Genomic DNA, 17404 nt, shown 5'->3' with positions numbered 1-17404 from the left:
CTGTTACAACAATCATATGTCAGGATTTATTACAGGGCAATGTACAGGGCAATGAAGTCCCTTCATCTTTAGGTGTGGAGATTATCAAGCATCTCCTCTCAGAGAAAGTTTTTTCTCTAGAGACTGCAAAGGAGATGTCTAGATACCAACACAAATTGTGGTTGATGTCGCATGGGGTATCTATTCTCTCTGAGTGTTTCATTAAATGCTGACCTTTTCTTCTACCTCTGTACGGAGAAACTCTGCTCCATTTTAGTGGTAAAAGGCTATTGCTCAGCCTTGAGCCAAGTCTTTAGAATAAATGGGATAGATGTTTCTTCTTTGGATGAATCTCCATGCTCAATTGGAGTTTTGGGTAGACCTGCCCTCCAGTTGAGGAAAGTCCCCTATCTTGGAAAGTAGTAAAGAATTTACGTTCCTTGAAGACAACACCCTATGAACTGTTGAGGCATGCCTTGAAAGGGACCTTACTCTGAAGATGGTGTTTCTGCTCTCCTTAGCTTCGGCTAAGCGAGTCGGTGAACTGCATGGGCAGGGCTACTCTTCAGCACTAAGCCAAGTCTTTTAACTGAAAGGCCTGGACCTTTCCTCTTCTTGGGAATTGACCCGGCTGAGGAGCAGCTTCGGGCAGTCCTGTTCGCCAAGGTAACGCAAGCCTTCCCCCCTCTTGGGATGTTACCAGAGTTCTCGCCTCTTAAACATTTGCCTTGGCTCACTGGTTAGCTGATTGGGGCACCAAGAAATTTTAGCATTGGTGCCCGATTGGATCAAGTCTGTAAAGTTCTTCCTTGTCGCAATGTTCGTCTAGTCATGGATTGTGGCGAAATTTTCGCCAGCAAATGCTCAGTGTTCAAACTTGACATTATTTGCAGGCTAGTAACAGAAGCATCTTTCATGGCAGTAGATTCAAGTTAAACATGTTTTGCCCTTGTGCATGACCCTCTTGGAGTCAGTGTACACTGCAGATTGATTGATTGAGGAGAAGGGTCTGTGGAGAGAGTGGAAAGCAGGATCTTATTTGAATGGCTAGAGTGGAGGGAATTTCGTTGACCAAAAACATCAGAATCGACCATATTTATAGCCGTACAAGTAAATTTCATCCATTGAAACTCAGAGGCAGCTTTGATCCTAGAAGGGCACTGAAGTGCCAATCAATGAATATCTTTCCTCCCTGATGAGAGTTATGGTTGTCTTCCTGAGGTCATCAAATTCACAAATGAGAGTCAGTATCTTGATAAACGGGTCCCATAAGGACCAACAGGTCCGGTGGGTCCTTGTGCTGAACCCAGCTAGATTTCACTGGAGTTATCATATGCACAGTCTGGAGTTAGATAACAGAAGTTCCAGAGAGGACTGGTGTCCTATCAGACATAACCACTGTTGAGCTGGAGAGTTTCACAGTAGGAAGGGACTTTCTACCTTCCTTAGTCTTTGTGTCCTGTCATCGACAGGAATACTTTTGAGAACCTGGTGTCTAGAAGCATCCTTGAGTATACCAGTTTCTGTGTTGGTTACAAAGAGGACTTCGAGATTTACCAAGATCCCCAGATTACAACAAAACTCGAGAAGCCTCTCTCAGTGTTTGAGAAGGGTTGTCATCGAATCTGCTAAGATCAGCCAGTCGTCCAGGTACCTCAGCAGATGAATGTCGATCCATGGGCCCAGATTGACAGTAGTGAGAGGACCCTAGTGAAAACCTGAGGTGATGTTAACAGGCTGAAGCACAGCACCTTGAACTGATATCGTCGGTTGTCTTCGATGATCCTCATATACTTCCTTGATGAAGGATGGACTAGGATTTGGAAGTACGCGTCCTTCAAATCCAGAGTGCACATGAAGTCCTCAGATCTGCTCGCCTGACTGACCGTGTCTGCCGTCTCCATCCTGAACAGAGTCTGTTGCACAAACTTGTTTGGAGAGGAGAGGTTGATGACAGGTTTCCAACCTCCAGATGGCTTCTTTACCAGAAAGTCGACTGTAGAAGCCTGGGAACCCTTCTAGGACCTCTTCGAGGGCACCCTTCTCCAACATGGTCTGGACTTACAGCCCTGAGGGTCTGTTCCTTCACGGACACCTTTGTGTAGGAACTAGCTAGGTTTGGATGTGGAGTCAAGGAAAGGAGAGATAGCGTGAAGGGGATATGATAGCCTGAACATATTACAGAGACCGTCCATGCCTCGGCCCCATGTTAGAACACCTCTGCCACCGGCATTGCAGGCATCCTTACATTGGTGGACAAGTGGGAGGATTGCCCTCCACCACATCCACTAACTCTACTTCCTATACTGGCCTCGCTTCCTTTAGACTGGTCCTTGGCAGGAAAGGGCTTCTTCGAGGATGACCTGGGAGCCAGCATACTCCTACTGCTCCCCTGTGATCTAGTGGGCGGAGGCTTATGGTTAGAGGAGCTGCCGCATAGGGCCTCACTTCTGGAGAACTGAGTACTGGCTGGTCTGACTCCAACACTGCAGCTTTCTTGACGCCTTCAACGTTCAAAAGCAAAGGACCCTCCATGGATGAGGCTCGTAGTCTCACACCTCCGTCTTCAGTACTTGCCTTTGGAATCTTTTGATCACCGCATCCCGGCACTTGAGGACCCAGTTAGCTAAGTTTACCACCTCGTAGAGAAGAAATGTAAATATGGCCCTAGCTCGCTCTTGGGACTAGTCCTCTGTCATGAAAAGGTGGCCCACCAATACTGGCCATAAATCAAGCCGCGAAGTGGCTTACATGGCATACTTTGAGACCCTCCCATTGTTCAGGGTGTCGCTTACTGAAAATTTTACCTATAGTCCTGAGTCTCTGAAACGAGGTGCCCTTGGTCAGAGAGACTACCGATGGATCGTAACCCTGCCAGGTTTTCGACTACTTCATAGTATCTCCTTTGCTGTACGAAAGGAGGAGAGAGGAGTTCATTGCATTGCTGGAACATTAGGACTGGGCACCTCTAGAGATTTGTGCGAAGGCCTTCTTTCTGGCCCCCTCCAACCCACAAAACAGGGCAAGGCTGCGTTGGTTTGGCCAGGTTTCGGGATACTGTACAGAAGGTCTGAAACCGTGTCCTTACCTTTGGGAGATTGGGTGGAATGATCATCCAGCATATTAATAGCCCTGATAAATGCTAGCACTTGCCTATGTGTGGTCCGTCTCCCTCTGCTCTGTTGCAGAGATCTTTTGGCTTGCGGCTCTCGTAAGTGTGTAGTCCTGCTTATAATCCTGTTCGAGGTCTTCCATCCACGAACTTTCACCCTTAGGAGCCCAGGATGGGTTGATGTGATTGTCATAACGTCTCGTCGTCTCTTTCGACGTCGAGAGAAGCTCCTTACCTATCATTGTCGTGGAGCGAGTCAAACTTGGCACTTTCTCTTGAACTGGTGCTGCCATCTAAGATGCCCAGTTCTTGGGCACCATCTTTGAATCCTTCATTTCCTTCGGTCAAGGTAGGAACTTGGCGAGTAAGGAAGGTTTCTTCGAGCTCTCCTTCCTGGATGGAGGAGAGAAGTGAGACAGAGGGAGTGGGCTGGATTGTTGGAGCATTCTCAATCGAGGACAAACAGTAAGACTTCGTTATTGAGATTTCGAGCCACTGCTGGTCCAGGGGTGAAAGGTGTCACCCGGGGTAGGAGTTGGTTGGTTCTGCTACCTCTTCTTCTTAGTAGGGATCATCAGAGTTAGCTTTAACTTTGAGTAGTATTGTTGTGGGAGGATTTGGTACCTTTGATCATATAAGTGACAATCCCTTGGGAGCCTGCCATTCCTGAGGTCGAGTGGTGGAACTGAACTCTTTTGTCTCTGATCGGATAGAGGAGAGGTGACCCTCGAGGCACATGATGCTTTCAGCGGGATCCGCAAAGGGCTGGTCGAAGCTGCGGCTACCAAATCTCTACATGGGGGAACCTGGAAAGTCCCCGACACTGCTTGTTGGAATGCTCTGACCACCTCATGGAACTAGGGCATGTCCTTGATAAACGAAGGAATGGTGGTTGGAGTCACGTGGGAGTTTGCATTCTGGTGTTCATCTATGGGGGGTTCTTGGTCTGTCCTCTTCCTGGGAAGAGTGCTTGCACTTTCTTGAGTAAATGCGTACTGTCGTGATGTTGTGTTCCATCTTGGAGGAACAAACAGGTGTTAGTGGATGTGCCCATGTACTGTAGATGTTGAAACCCTTGGCTATTTTGCTCGCTTATCCTGATGAACAGGAAGTTGCGAGGAAGAAATCTTTCGTCCCTGATCGTGGGCTGCTGTATTATTGCGAGCTGCTACGTGGCCTCAAGCTGACGAGTGGTCGCAAGGTGAAGCATGGCCGCAGGCCGCTGCATTGCTACGTGCTACTGTGTGGTTGCGCGCTGAAGAGTCATAGGAAACCTTCTGTCATTAAGGCTTATGCAAAACTTGCAACTGAAAATAAACAAAAGTATTAATAAATGCAATATAGAACTACACAGCTTTTCATGCTTCATTCACAAAGTCACCATCACTAAATTTTCAAAGTAATGAAGTAACAATAAAATCTGCTGTTGTAAATTAAGTGTAATATATATAATACAAATGAGTGACAGAGCAGTGTCATTTAATAAATTTAGTTGAAAAGTTCTTGTACAGTTTCTTAACACATGCTAATATATGTAAACCTTCATTGTTTTTGAATAGTTCAATTATTTGAGGGAAAAAAAAACTATGTACTGTACTGTATTTCAAGACCGGAATACTAGACTTGAAAATTTATCTGACAATTAAAGGGACCCTTCATCATTATTAATATGAAACTGCTTATTGAGAGCGCTAAAATTTTGTCAACTTAACTAATTAGGTCACCCACTCACGAAGATACAAAGAACTAATTGAAAATTTTGCTTTAGCATAATATACAACAATACACTATATTTAAATTTTCAAAATCTAATTAAGTACTTACACCTTACATACCAGTAAATGTAAAGTACTTTAGCTTTAGGAAATTCCAAAATAAACAAAGCTTTGTTTAATATATAACTTAGTTTGGATGAACTTACTTTATATCTACTGGATGGTAAAGTAAAAATATGTTCACATTACCAGATGGTCACATTACAATACAATACAAAAGTAATTGCAGAAAGGCCAAGTAGTATTTTTAATTATAAGCCAAATACAAAAGAAAAACACAAAATTTCTATGGTTGATACACCAAAATATAAATTAAGTGTAGATACATATTTTAACATTTAACTCTAAATTATTTCTGGAAACTATAGTCTTTTGACTCTTGCTGACCCGCATGCAGATGTGAAATAACCTTGCCCTACAGCCAAAAAGAATTAGGCTCTAGTAACAAATGCATGAACACAGTCCTTGTACTGCATTTTTCCAAGTCAAGAGAACTAAGAAAGGGATTTGTGTAAAAGCCTTCCTTCAGTTAAAAGAAAAAACTGTTATCGCCAATTATCTCTTAGCTAACAGTGTACAGTTCTACATTTTCTGGTTCATTTACTTATATGATTGTTGGCCAGCTGTTTAAATTTTCATAAATAAGGAAAAACAACCAAACCTATTTACATACAACATACAGCAAAATTAACATTCAAGGCATTTAGATGCATCAATTTTATTTTTCAGTAATTGAGAAATGATGCCTCAGAAATTGTATTTAATTAAATTGAAAGATGACAATCAGAAAACATTCTAGTTGTATAATTCCATTTTGCATATGTTGTAATCTCTACATTTAACTAGACTCCATATTCCAGTTATCAATTTTTAAAATTTTGACAAATTTCATTTACTTCATAGAAGCCCTGGCTTTGTTTTAAGAAGAAAAAAAAAATAATAATGTATATTTTGGTAGCAAGTTTTTGGAAACTTAAATGTGATTCTACCAGCTTTTTTTCTAAACTGGGAAATGTGTTTACTGCCTTAGAAGTTATATACAAACAAATATCTGTCAACAATTATTTCCCCTTTTAGCCAGTAGTCTGGTTGTATAGATATCTTTATCACTAAATTGCTTTGTAGCTTGCATCCAAGGTCACAAATCAAACTTTGCCAATAACCTGAACTCCTAAAATCCTGGCTTAAAAGAAAGCCTTTCAAATAAAACCTGGCATATCACTAAAGTATATATGGTGCATACACCCAGATTCACTGTGCTTGTCTTCTGACATGTCCAGACGATCAGGCAAGATTGCTGAAAAAGCTTCATCATGCAAGAATGAATGTTGGACAAATGGCAGTCAATGAGTGCAAAGTCATGATAGACTATGCCTGTAATTCATCAAGTGGGGTACAACAAATATTGTATGGTGCTCCGTACTATTAATAGGAGAAAAGTGTTGGGTGGCATTATTATTGCAGTTACCAATGATGCAAAGAATAGTTATATAGAATAGACATTTATGGGATCCCTACAACAAAAATATGTCAATCAATGATCGGGAAGTGATGCATGACTATGCTTGTAGGTAGTCAAGTGTGGTATGACAAAAAGTGCACGGTGCTCTGTATTTATGATCAGAAGAAAAGTGTTGTGTAGCATATGATGCAAAGAATGACCAAATAAATTACTGTTTACGTGATCCATACATCAGTACCGCAAAATCTGCATGGCTACAAAATTATATAAAAAAAAACTTTGTGTAAGCACTTTATACATTCCTAGCATAAGATTTTCGGCAACTTTGTATACGTATTTGGCAGTGTAGTACAGTATAGAACATATATCTAACAAAAGCTTATTGTATACCATATACCAAGTATTGCACTAAAGATTACTTGCAATTGATAATTTATACCTTATGTACATATACACTATTAGATTATTTACAATTTGCGAGATTACTAGGTCAAGACCAAGGCAATTATGAATTAGCGTGACGACTCTAATTGAATATTTCAAAAGGGCTCTCTTATAATAATAAATTTCAAAGCCACTACAGTATTTTCCTTTCTAGGACAGTGAAAACTTAGATTCACTTATGATGGATCTACTAACACACACTTCCCAGATTAACATCTCAGCATTTATTGTTGTGAACTCATTTTATAGCAAGAAAGATTCTTTATATTAACTACAGTATAGAGTACACTTTCAGTTTGACAATCAAAATTTCATTTGTGTGCTCATTACAAATTTACTAAATATTTTTGTTTTGATAAATATACACTAACACAATTGACGAGGATTTCAACATATATGAAGTGTTTAAACTGTTTCAGAATGTATTAAACACCTTTAATCAAATATGACAGATAATAAAAGATATGGACAGAAAAAATACTATAGGATTGGATGAATTGGAGATCATCAGGTACAGTATACTGTGCGGCAAAAGGATTGCTTTGTGGAACAGAGATGTGATCAATAAAAAAAAGTTCTAGAACAAAAAAATGGAAGCTGAGATGAGGATGTTGAGGTGGATATCTGGAGTTCTGAGAAGAGATGGTCATGTTCATAAAAAAGTCATTAACACAAAAAGAAGTAAAGGGGAAGGACATAGTTAATAAGAAAAGATAACATAAAATGAGATGTTGGAAAACGGGACAGAAGTTTGATAGGGCCGATAAGAAACTGCAATCCTATCTAGAAATGGGTAAAAGCTGAAGACAAAGATGACTACCTATAATCACAGCATAAGCTCTTTATTTTCTGTTAACTTATTTCATATAGCAAAATAGCTTTTAAGTAGTTCGACTTGAATCATTGGGCAACTGGTGATATGGCTTGCCACAGATATGATCTTGCTGATAATGAGTGTACATGTTAACAAATATGTTGGTATATCTGACATGATTAGTATTTATGTTAATGTAGATCAGGTCTGCTCATCTGGACATGCCTCTTATGTGTCACTGTGCTCGTCTTATAATGTGATTGTTTTAGCATTGTTCATTACCCAAGTAATTTGAGATCTATGCCTTTTAAGTCCAGGAAGAATAACAATGTTAGAAAGTAGTCCTACTTGTGAATCTACAAAATAACCTACTTTATGACAAAACAATAGATATTACAAAAACATATTAAACAAGCTCTATGTTATCTGCAAGGATTAGCAACTGGAGCTCAATTCATCTTTAAAAGGTCTATAATGGAACGGTGGATCAAGTATACATGAAAAGCAGAGTTCATGTCTCCTAAAAATCAACTTCAATATGGTTTGGAACAAACAGGGACTACAGAGTATTCGAAAACAATTCCCAAAGTGGAGGGAAAACTTATCCACAGATGGGGTACCTAAATATTTATTACCATAGATTAAAAAAAGTCTTTGTTCCCCATTCAGCACAGCACACGTGCTGGTTGTTGCATAATAACAAAATGGCTAAAGTGACCCTACCATAGGACGCGTTGTGGAAGTTCCAAAAGGAAAGTTTATTTTCTAACGAATGAACCCTTTTCCTTTGAAATGGCTGTGCTGATATTGCCTGGTCTCTTTATGAAATCATTAAATTTTCCTAATTTTCTCACGAGTCTAATACTACGAAACTCAGCTGAACTGTGCAAAATGTGCACAAACTGTTTACTGTATTCATACATTTAAACTCGGTTGAACTGTGCAAAATGTGCACACATTGTTCATTCATACATTTATATTTCTTAACAAATTGACATTCAATATTGAAAATCACTGGTGTCATTGACAACAAACTGTACATATCAGGTACAACACAGAACAGTATTTACAAGCTAATACATGTAATGTACACAACCTCCAATTTTACATAGATGATAGTGAAGATTTTTATATTTTAAAAGTCTTTCCACTCGAAGTTTTGACATTTGAAGAATACGACTGATGAGATTAATGTCCTGAGTGAACTATAACCACCATCTCAATGCCTGGACTTGTCACAGCATTCTCTGACTTATTGAGAGGTCCGGATACCATACCAGTGCAACTGTCTTGACAAGGTTCAGTACTAGGTTCAACAGCCGTCTGAGAAGTAACCTGGTGATTAATGAAGCGGACAAGAATGCCTCTCTTAATTTTTTTGTTATTATTTTGTGACTTCTCTCTTTCTAATGATTCTCCCGACTCCCTCTTCCACAATTGACCCATGGAAGGAAACCATCCCTAATCAAACTTCTCACGCAAGCGATTCTTCAAAAGAATTGGCACCAAAGATAATAAAGCTGCAAAGGCCAAAAGTACCTGAAAAAAAAAAATATATTCAGCAAATACATTTCTTAAAATTTGTTCCTATATTGTACAGTAAATAGGTACATTCAAATACGAATATTTTAAAATGCCCAAATTTTATGAATCTAAATCCTATTCACCTAATATCATTTCCAAGTTTACGTCACTTATCCTAAAATATTGATAGAAAACATTACATCCACGTTACACCAATTTACATCACGTGACTTTAATGTGGTTCCTCCATGACATAGTACCAACAAAATATTAAAACCTTTAAAAGTAAATTGTATTTTCCTTCAAAAGGAGTATGACTTCAGTGAACCTGGAAATGATACTAAAATTTAACAAGGTGGTTACAGTATAACTACTGACGAGTGCCGGGGAAATACCACTCGCCTGTCAGTCAGCAAGACTGAGACATTTTACCTTTCCGCATAGGACTTGTGGGGTGGCTGAGTCAGGAAGTGTAATTTGGACTAAAGTTCAAATAATTAGGAAAAACACAGATTACCTTTACAATTCGTTCTGACATTAATACAAATCATCGTTCTTCAATAAGAGACTTTCATAGGAGGGAGGTAGTTCCTACAAACTATAAATTCTGGCTGGATCAACTTTTCCGGAAATTAGAACACCTGCTTCTATAGAGGAGCAAAGATGATTCTGCCAACCTCTTGACAGCCTGTGTATAGGGATGCCACAGGCATAAGTTTTAGACCTGTACCAAAAATAAATTATACCAGATCACAGATGAACCTACACTGTATACTCTTATAGGATACATAACCTTACGAAACTGGGGAATTGCTCAACATTGACATCGCCTGTCCTACCTGTCTGGAGAAGGAAACAATTGCATCCCATCTATTCAAGATCCAGTTGTAGGATCCAGTTGGCAAATTGGTTAGCCAACTGATGTGCATATTAAGTCACTACCTTTGTATTGGACAGAATTAACCTGTTATACTTTCCCAACAAATCCTGAGTATTAGCTTGGTAAACGGCAGCACAAGACCACTAGTCGTTCCAAATAGCAACCTAGAGGCTGGCCATGGAAGAGGTTTCCATGGCAGCAGACAAAGGCTGGAAAAATGTGCCTTCCACTGCGAGTTTCTCCTTGGGGACCATCAAAACAATAATTGTGGAATCAACTGGAAGATGGGGTTGAGCTTGTGCCATGGGGTATGAAGAATTCACTTCTTCAAGAGTGTGTGGGAGGCAGTATCTAACAACCAGCTAGAGACTGCAGTAAATTCTCAGGCCCCGAGATCTGAGAGTTCACTCTTTCCACAGCCATGCAAAGTGGGAGAGAAAGTCCTGTTGCTTATTGACGTAAGCTGCTACATTGGTGTTGTAACTCATCAACACTACAAAGTGCTTATCAAATATTCTTGGAATGTTTTAGCAGTACTATAAATACTGTTTGCATTTCCAACATGATGTGCATATGCTTTTTTCTGCTTGCCACACACGTAATGTGACCAGATTGCCTAGGTGTGCACCAAATCCCTCCCTTGATGGAATTTGGAACAGTCGTATGTCAGGAGGTGGGGAGTCAAGTGGGACTCCCTTGGTGAGGTTTTCTTTGCCCAGCAATTACACAAGATCAGTCCACACTTTCTGTCCCACTGGAACAGGATGGCTTGCAGAATCCCTGGAGGCTGACATTCAGACACCAAAGAAGGGATCTCTGGCAGTCATCCGATAGGAACAATCTTCTCCAATGATGAGAGGAGGCAGAGAAAACTGCCAAAGGCAATCTAGAAGTATTGACTTTCGCTACATCTTGAAGCCTATTGATGCAATTGTCTGTGTAGAAAGAATCTTGCTGGTGCTATGTCTGTCAGTATAGCCAAATACTTCAACCTTAGCTTAGGTGCAAGATTAGACTTTTCACAATTTATCACAATCCATAGAACACAACCAAAGAAAAGAAATCTACCTTGAGCCTGTGGCATCTTCCTCCTGGAGGAGGCCAGGATCAAACAATCTTTGAGATACATAAAAAGAGATATATGATGTGCAATTGGTCCAAGCTGACACCTGCATGAACACCTGGGGGCAGTGTACAGCCAAAACAAAGGATTTTGAATTGATACACTGCTCCGCGGAGGATGAAGCAAAAGTACTTCAAAGAGGACTGACAATCAGAAACAAAGGATCTTAATTAAACTGATACACCGCTCCATTGATAAAGCAGAGGTACTTCTAAGAGGATTGATAAATGGGCAATTGGAAGTATGCATCCTTCAGATCCACTGAAGCTATAAATCTCCTCTGATGGGAGAGAGGTTGATCACTGGTCTTGAGCTTTAGTTGACTTCTCCACCAAGAAGAGTTGACTTGTAGTAACCCAGAGATTAATCTAGAAAAATAACAAAATTATTTTTCTCCATTGCTTCCATCTCTCCCATCAAGGCCAGGGCATTTTAGCATTGATCAGCAAGTGAGGATTTCGAAGGGTGTAGGTATCTGTCTTGAAGGACTTATACTCAACTGCTCTGGTCCCTGTTGCTGTCATATCGCTCAAGGGCATGACATGCATCCCCCCTCCCCCCATCCTTTTTGGCTGATGAGGAATTGACAACAGACTTCTTCACCTCCTTCCTCCTCCCTTCTTACCTTCTTGAATTAGCCAGGTGGGGCATTTTCAAAACCATCACTACTGGCCTTTTCTATATACAGTATAGTTATAATCATATTGTTATCCTCATCATCATTTTGCTATTGTTCTTTAATAAAGTAATTTACTCTTAATTTCTTTTTATTTCTCTGTATGTAATAGTTGACCAGGGAACCAGCCACTCATTGAGATGCTACTGCTAGGGAGTTACTGGGTCCTTTGACTGGTCAGACAGTAATTCATTGGATCCCTCTCACTGGTTATGGCTCATTTTGTCTTTGCCTACAAAAAACATGAATAGTCTGGCCTATTCTTCCCACATTTTCCTCTGGCCTCATACTCCTGACAACACTGAGATTACCAAACAATTCTTCTTCTCTCAAGGGGTTAACTACTGCAATGTAATTGTTCAGTGGCTACTTTCTTCTTGGTAAAGGTAGAAGAGACTCTTTAGCAGATCTTCTAGGAGAAGGACACTGCAAAATCAAACCATTGTTCTCTAGTCTTGTGTAGTGCCATAGCCTCTGTACCATGGCCTTCCACTGTCTTGGATTAGAGTTGTCTTGATTGAGGGTACACTCAGGCACACTGTACTATGTTATGTCTCTCTCCCGTTTTTTTTTTTTATGTTTTTAGTTTATATATGAAAGGCTGAGAGGAACATAGAGAGGAGAGGTCCCCTTTTTTGTTTCATTTGTTTGATGTCTGCTACCCCCCCAAAAATTGGGGGAAGTGCCTTGGTATATGTATGTATGAAAGATCTAATTTAATACTATTACTGTTCTTAGTATATTTTATTTTGATTGTTAATTTTTTTTATTTCCTTGTTTCCTTTCCTAACTGAGCTATTTCCCCTTGTTGGAGCCCTTGGGTTTAGCATCTTGCTTTTCCAATTGGGGTTATAGCTTGGCTTGTAATAATAATAGTAATACAGGGTTTCTTTCCCTACTGGGGTTCTCAGGCCTATAGCATACTACTTTTCCAATATCTTCTTAAAAGATTCAAGGGAATAAAAAGCATATTGCCCATCTAATGACTTGAAGTTCACAACAATAATGTATAGGTAACTATACATAGAATATCAAATACCTCCCAATAATGATAGCAAAATATTATGCAAATTTCATACAACAAACTCAATTAAAAGTTGTCTGCAGAATTCATGTAAAACTATAAAACACCTAATAGTGTTTTGCTAATTTAAAAAATGGATATAGTGTGTCAAAATGATAAAGTTCTATGATATTGAAAAATAAATTCATTTCTTCAATTCCAACAATTAATCAAACCTGTGAAGGTGCTGTAAAGAACTCCTCAGGGTAAATTAAAAGGCAAAAGTAACATTATTATATGAAATACAGCACTTCACACTATTGTAATTATGAAAATGTTTCAAGTAAATCATACTTACAAGGGAGGTAAATGAAAAGGCATCTCTGGAAGAAGTGAGTTGGTACAAAGTGGTACCTGCTTGAACAGCTAAAATACTGGGTGGGGCGACACCTGAAAAATATCAAGATATTGATAATATACAGAATTTATATACTGAACTCTGAAGATTGCAATACAAAATTAAATATAATGTACTAATATTACGGTATATATTAGGTCACTTTATGATACCTGTTAAAAACACATATAGAGAAGCCTTAGAAAACCTTGAATAAAGTAGTAGAAACATCTATCAAGAAATGTTTAAAAAATGGTAATGATGCATTATTTCTTAATAAGACCTAGGGAGAATAATCATGTCCAATCTTCCTTGGCAGCTGAATACTGTAATTCTTACCAAGTCTCTGATGCCATGTCATTATTGTAATTGCTTAACCTCAGCCAACAATACTCATTAGATTGTAAAAGACTATCCATTCAGTAAGGCTTCTCTAAACTAAATATGAACATGAACTTTAGGGAGAACAAATTACTCTCATAAAACTACATAAAGCCAGTTGGAATTCAACCTGTATTATAAAACTTGAAAATTTCACAATATTTGGAGGTGTTAACACATAATTTTTCATTACTATGGATTTAGCCTAAAATTTACCCTTTTTTCTCCAGTTTTTATTTTGAACTTATACATAACAAATCAGTGTCTGTTTCCTTGTTTGGGAGCCAAACTATAAATATGCATAACTTTGTCTGACTACATATATGTGTGAGTTCTCACATGGCTGCAAAAGTTTAAAGATCATTCTGAGGAGCCTTAGTTGTTCTGTTAGCTACATATCAACAACGGTGTTCGAGGACATCTTCAAACACCCATGGGACCATCTTTATGCCTACACCTTTCCTTTGTTCAGCTTGATTCACCAAAAGATCAATCTATTGATGATCACACCAAGCCTTTGGATGATCCTGATGGCTGACAGATGTCTAAAGATGAGTGGTATCACGATCTGGTAGCCTTTTTGGTTTAGTTCTCATGAAAAATGGTCCAGCTGAACACTTCTTTGTCAGCTGCACCTTCAGGGGTACCATTAATCTGTGAAGTTGTTTAGCCCTTCATGGTTGAGGACTATCCAGCATCTCCGAGCAAAAGGTTTTTCACGAGGGACTGCACAGATGCGTCTGCATACCTGTGATGGTTCTATGCAGCTGTCTTCTGGGGAATATGGGCCATCTACTTCAGCTGGTGTCGTAGAAGGGGTACCTCTCCGGTCTGACCATCTCTAGTGTAGATCACGAATTTCCTTGTCTATTTTTACTGTGCAGCACCTCACAGTCACATATTAAGAAAGATACTGTTCAGCATTAAGCCTTGTCTTCCAACAGAAAGGCATGGACCTTTCCTTCGTGTGAGAATTGTCTATGCTCCTGAGGAATTTGGTGCAATCTTGCACATCCCTGGACTTTTAGCCACCAGAACAGGAAGTGACTGGTGATCTATAGTCTTTAATGCATACCCTTTGAGCAATAAAATCTACCTCTCAAAACTGTCATTTTAAGGTAATTTGCATTTGAAAAATAAGTGTGTTGCATGGATTCTCTTATGTAACCAACCACGCTGAGGGTTGGTAAAAGCTCTCATTTAATTTTTTGCTCAAATAATATGGCCAAATCCAAAATCTATCAGCCCAGACCAAATTTCAAGACCTCCAACATTCCGTCATCGAAAGAAACTTCGGATGGTCATTAAGAGATGTTTTTTTCTGTCCTATGAGGGCTCTGTGCTACTATCTGAAGAGGACTTGACATCTCTGGCCAAAGTGTCAATGACTCTTCCTTAGCACTGACAGAACCATGAAAGAGAGGTTGTAGAATGAAGTTTCTTTCTAACTTTGTAAGACTATGAAATGAGTATACACCTCAAACGATGATAAGTTTAAGGTAACAGCTCCATTGAGAGCTCATGAAGTATTGGCCCTACCTTGGCCTCCAATAAGAACCTGGCAGTTGCTCAGCTGCTGAAGGAAGGAGTCTGAAAACAAAAAGACAATCTTCACTTCCTTCAACAGAAGTCTGAAATGAAAGGTAGAATGACTGGCTCTTCTACTTCTTTCCTTCCCCTCTCTTGGAGATGAAGCAGTCATTTCATTATACACCGAATCTGACATAGATCCTGGGAAGCTATATTTCCAGGTATCATTCTTATCAAGATATCTCTCTAAGAAATATTTCTTCCCCCTTTCTTCTATAACATTGCAATACATGGTGGAATTTATATCAAATCCCAAAAAAGCATCTCACTTTTGGGGGAAGAAGGGCTCTTTATTGACCAAGTACCAGGTTACATAACCAAGTCATCTCCCTCACTCCCCAACTAGATCAGGAATGATATAGATTCAACAAGTCTGGTTCTAGGGGACTTTCCTCCCACCAATAAGTGTCTCTCCCTATTCTAAAGGGTGAAAGGTTAGTATAAGTGTATGAACAAATAAACTTTAAAGTTAGTTTGTTTTTTCCTAGCTAATACAAACCCGAGTCTTTCCACCTCAACCCTGCCTCTCAGTTCTGAGCTGAAGGTAAAAAGTGAAACCTTTGATAGGAGAGTGGGCAGGTCTATTTGCCTGCACACACTATAACAAGGTGAACTACTTTGTTACAAACTTCAACGAACATTCAAGCAATGAATAATAAAAATTACTTTTAAAATTTGCTATTTGGTGTCAAATATTTTAATTTCTAATTCTTTATTAAACAATAGCCATAAAAGGATATTAAACTTTATTCTAACATTAGCAATAACTGCCTGCCCCTAAAAATTAAAAGTCCTGGGTAAGAAAGAGTGGAAAATCAAAAATTTTAAATAATTTTTATTTTTCCTAACATACTCACCGAGAACTACTTTTCTTGGAGTCACTTGTGAATCTCTCAATCTCGACCAAGGTTTTTCCCGCCGTTACCCCCCTTACTCCGCTCTACATAGGCTTACCCCCGCCGCCAGAGAATGCGCCCTGAGGGCAGGATTAGGGCAGGTCACTGCTTCTCTAGGTCAGCGTCCTCATTAAGTTCGTCGCTTAGCCCAACTTGGCAATGGAAGGATGGCACTCGGGGACGGAAGGGAGGGCCATTACCCGAAAAGTAGTTCTCGGTGAGTATGTTAGGAAAAATAAAAATTATTTGAAATTTTTGATTTGTTCCAACACAAATACTCACCGAGAACTACTTTTCTTGGAGACTTATACTTTAGGAGGCGGGAGTGCTATTCTGACACTTGACTCGGCACATAGTGCCTAGAGGGCTATGGAATGCGGGGCCTATCATAGTGCGGAGTGAGGGTAACTGCGGAACCTTACGCTATTATCTAAGACTCACCTCCTAAAATTTCTTCTGGCGATTTTCTCCTGATGTAGTCGCGAAGAATTTGTTCACCGTTGGGGACAGCTTCTGGCCTACCGCTACACAGCTTGGAGGGCGGCAATGACTGTCCCAATGGAGAACCCGTCCAAGGATTTTCTTGAATAATCCTTGAGGTAGTGGGCAGTAAAGGTCGACTGGTGCGACCAAGTGCCTGCCTGTAGGATCTGCCCCACCGCCATGTTTCTCTCAAAGGCCAAGGAGGTGCTCAGACCCCTGATGTCATGGGGGCGGGGAGTGCCTGGCACTGCCATTCTATCCTCTTCATAGGTTCTAGCGATGACTTGTCTCAGCCAAAAGGAAATGGTGTTCTTGGAAACTTGTTTCTTATTAACACCTGTGGAAATGAAGAGGTTCTTGGTACCTGGTCGGAGATGAGCTGTCCTTTCCGGGTACTTTCTGAGCGTCCGTACTGGGCATAACTTCAAGTCTTCCGTAATGCCTGTCTTGGGAATGGCCGGAATTGAGAAACCTTCAAACCTCGGGTCCCAGACTGCTGGGTTCTGAGTCTTCGCCACAAAGGAGGGCACGAACCTGAAGGACACTTCTTTCCACCCTTTGGAGTGCGAAACGTCGTAAGACAGACCATGGATCTCGCCCACTCTCTTAGCCGAAGCTAAGGCTAGCAAGAAGACGGTCTTGAGGGTGAGGTCTTTGTCCCCGATATCTTTCAGGGGTTCAAAGGGAGGACGACTTAGCATCTTCAAGACCTTGGCTAGGTCCCACCTGGGCACTCTCCTAGCTTGAGGGGGGCAGGACTGCTCGAAACTCCTAATCAGCATCGCTATGTGTCTCGAGGTCCCCAGGTCGATGCCTTTCAGGAGGAAGACTTGGCCTAAGGCGGCTCGAACTCCTTTAATGGCTG

General features: G+C 40.2%; 1 protein-coding gene across 2 annotated transcripts in view; it reads right to left on the bottom strand.

Moving 5' to 3' along the window:
• Positions 1-4512: 4512 nt before the first annotated feature.
• Positions 4513-17404, bottom strand: part of stas (Transmembrane protein stas) — a 75049-nt gene continuing 62157 nt past the window's right edge. For both annotated transcript variants that reach the window (XM_068354108.1, XM_068354109.1), the window contains exons 7-8: positions 13151-13242; positions 4513-9125 (exon numbers count right to left, since the gene is read on the bottom strand). In XM_068354108.1, the coding sequence (XP_068210209.1) occupies positions 9048-9125; positions 13151-13242 (170 nt within the window). In that variant the 3' untranslated portion in view covers positions 4513-9047. The remainder of the gene's footprint in view (positions 9126-13150; positions 13243-17404) is intronic.

This window comes from Palaemon carinicauda, chromosome 30, assembly GCF_036898095.1.
Source record: "Palaemon carinicauda isolate YSFRI2023 chromosome 30, ASM3689809v2, whole genome shotgun sequence".
In the NCBI taxonomy this organism is placed as follows: Eukaryota; Metazoa; Arthropoda; class Malacostraca; order Decapoda; family Palaemonidae; genus Palaemon; species Palaemon carinicauda.
Note: the sequence above shows the minus strand (reverse complement) of the source record. Positions and strands in the feature narration are given on the sequence as shown.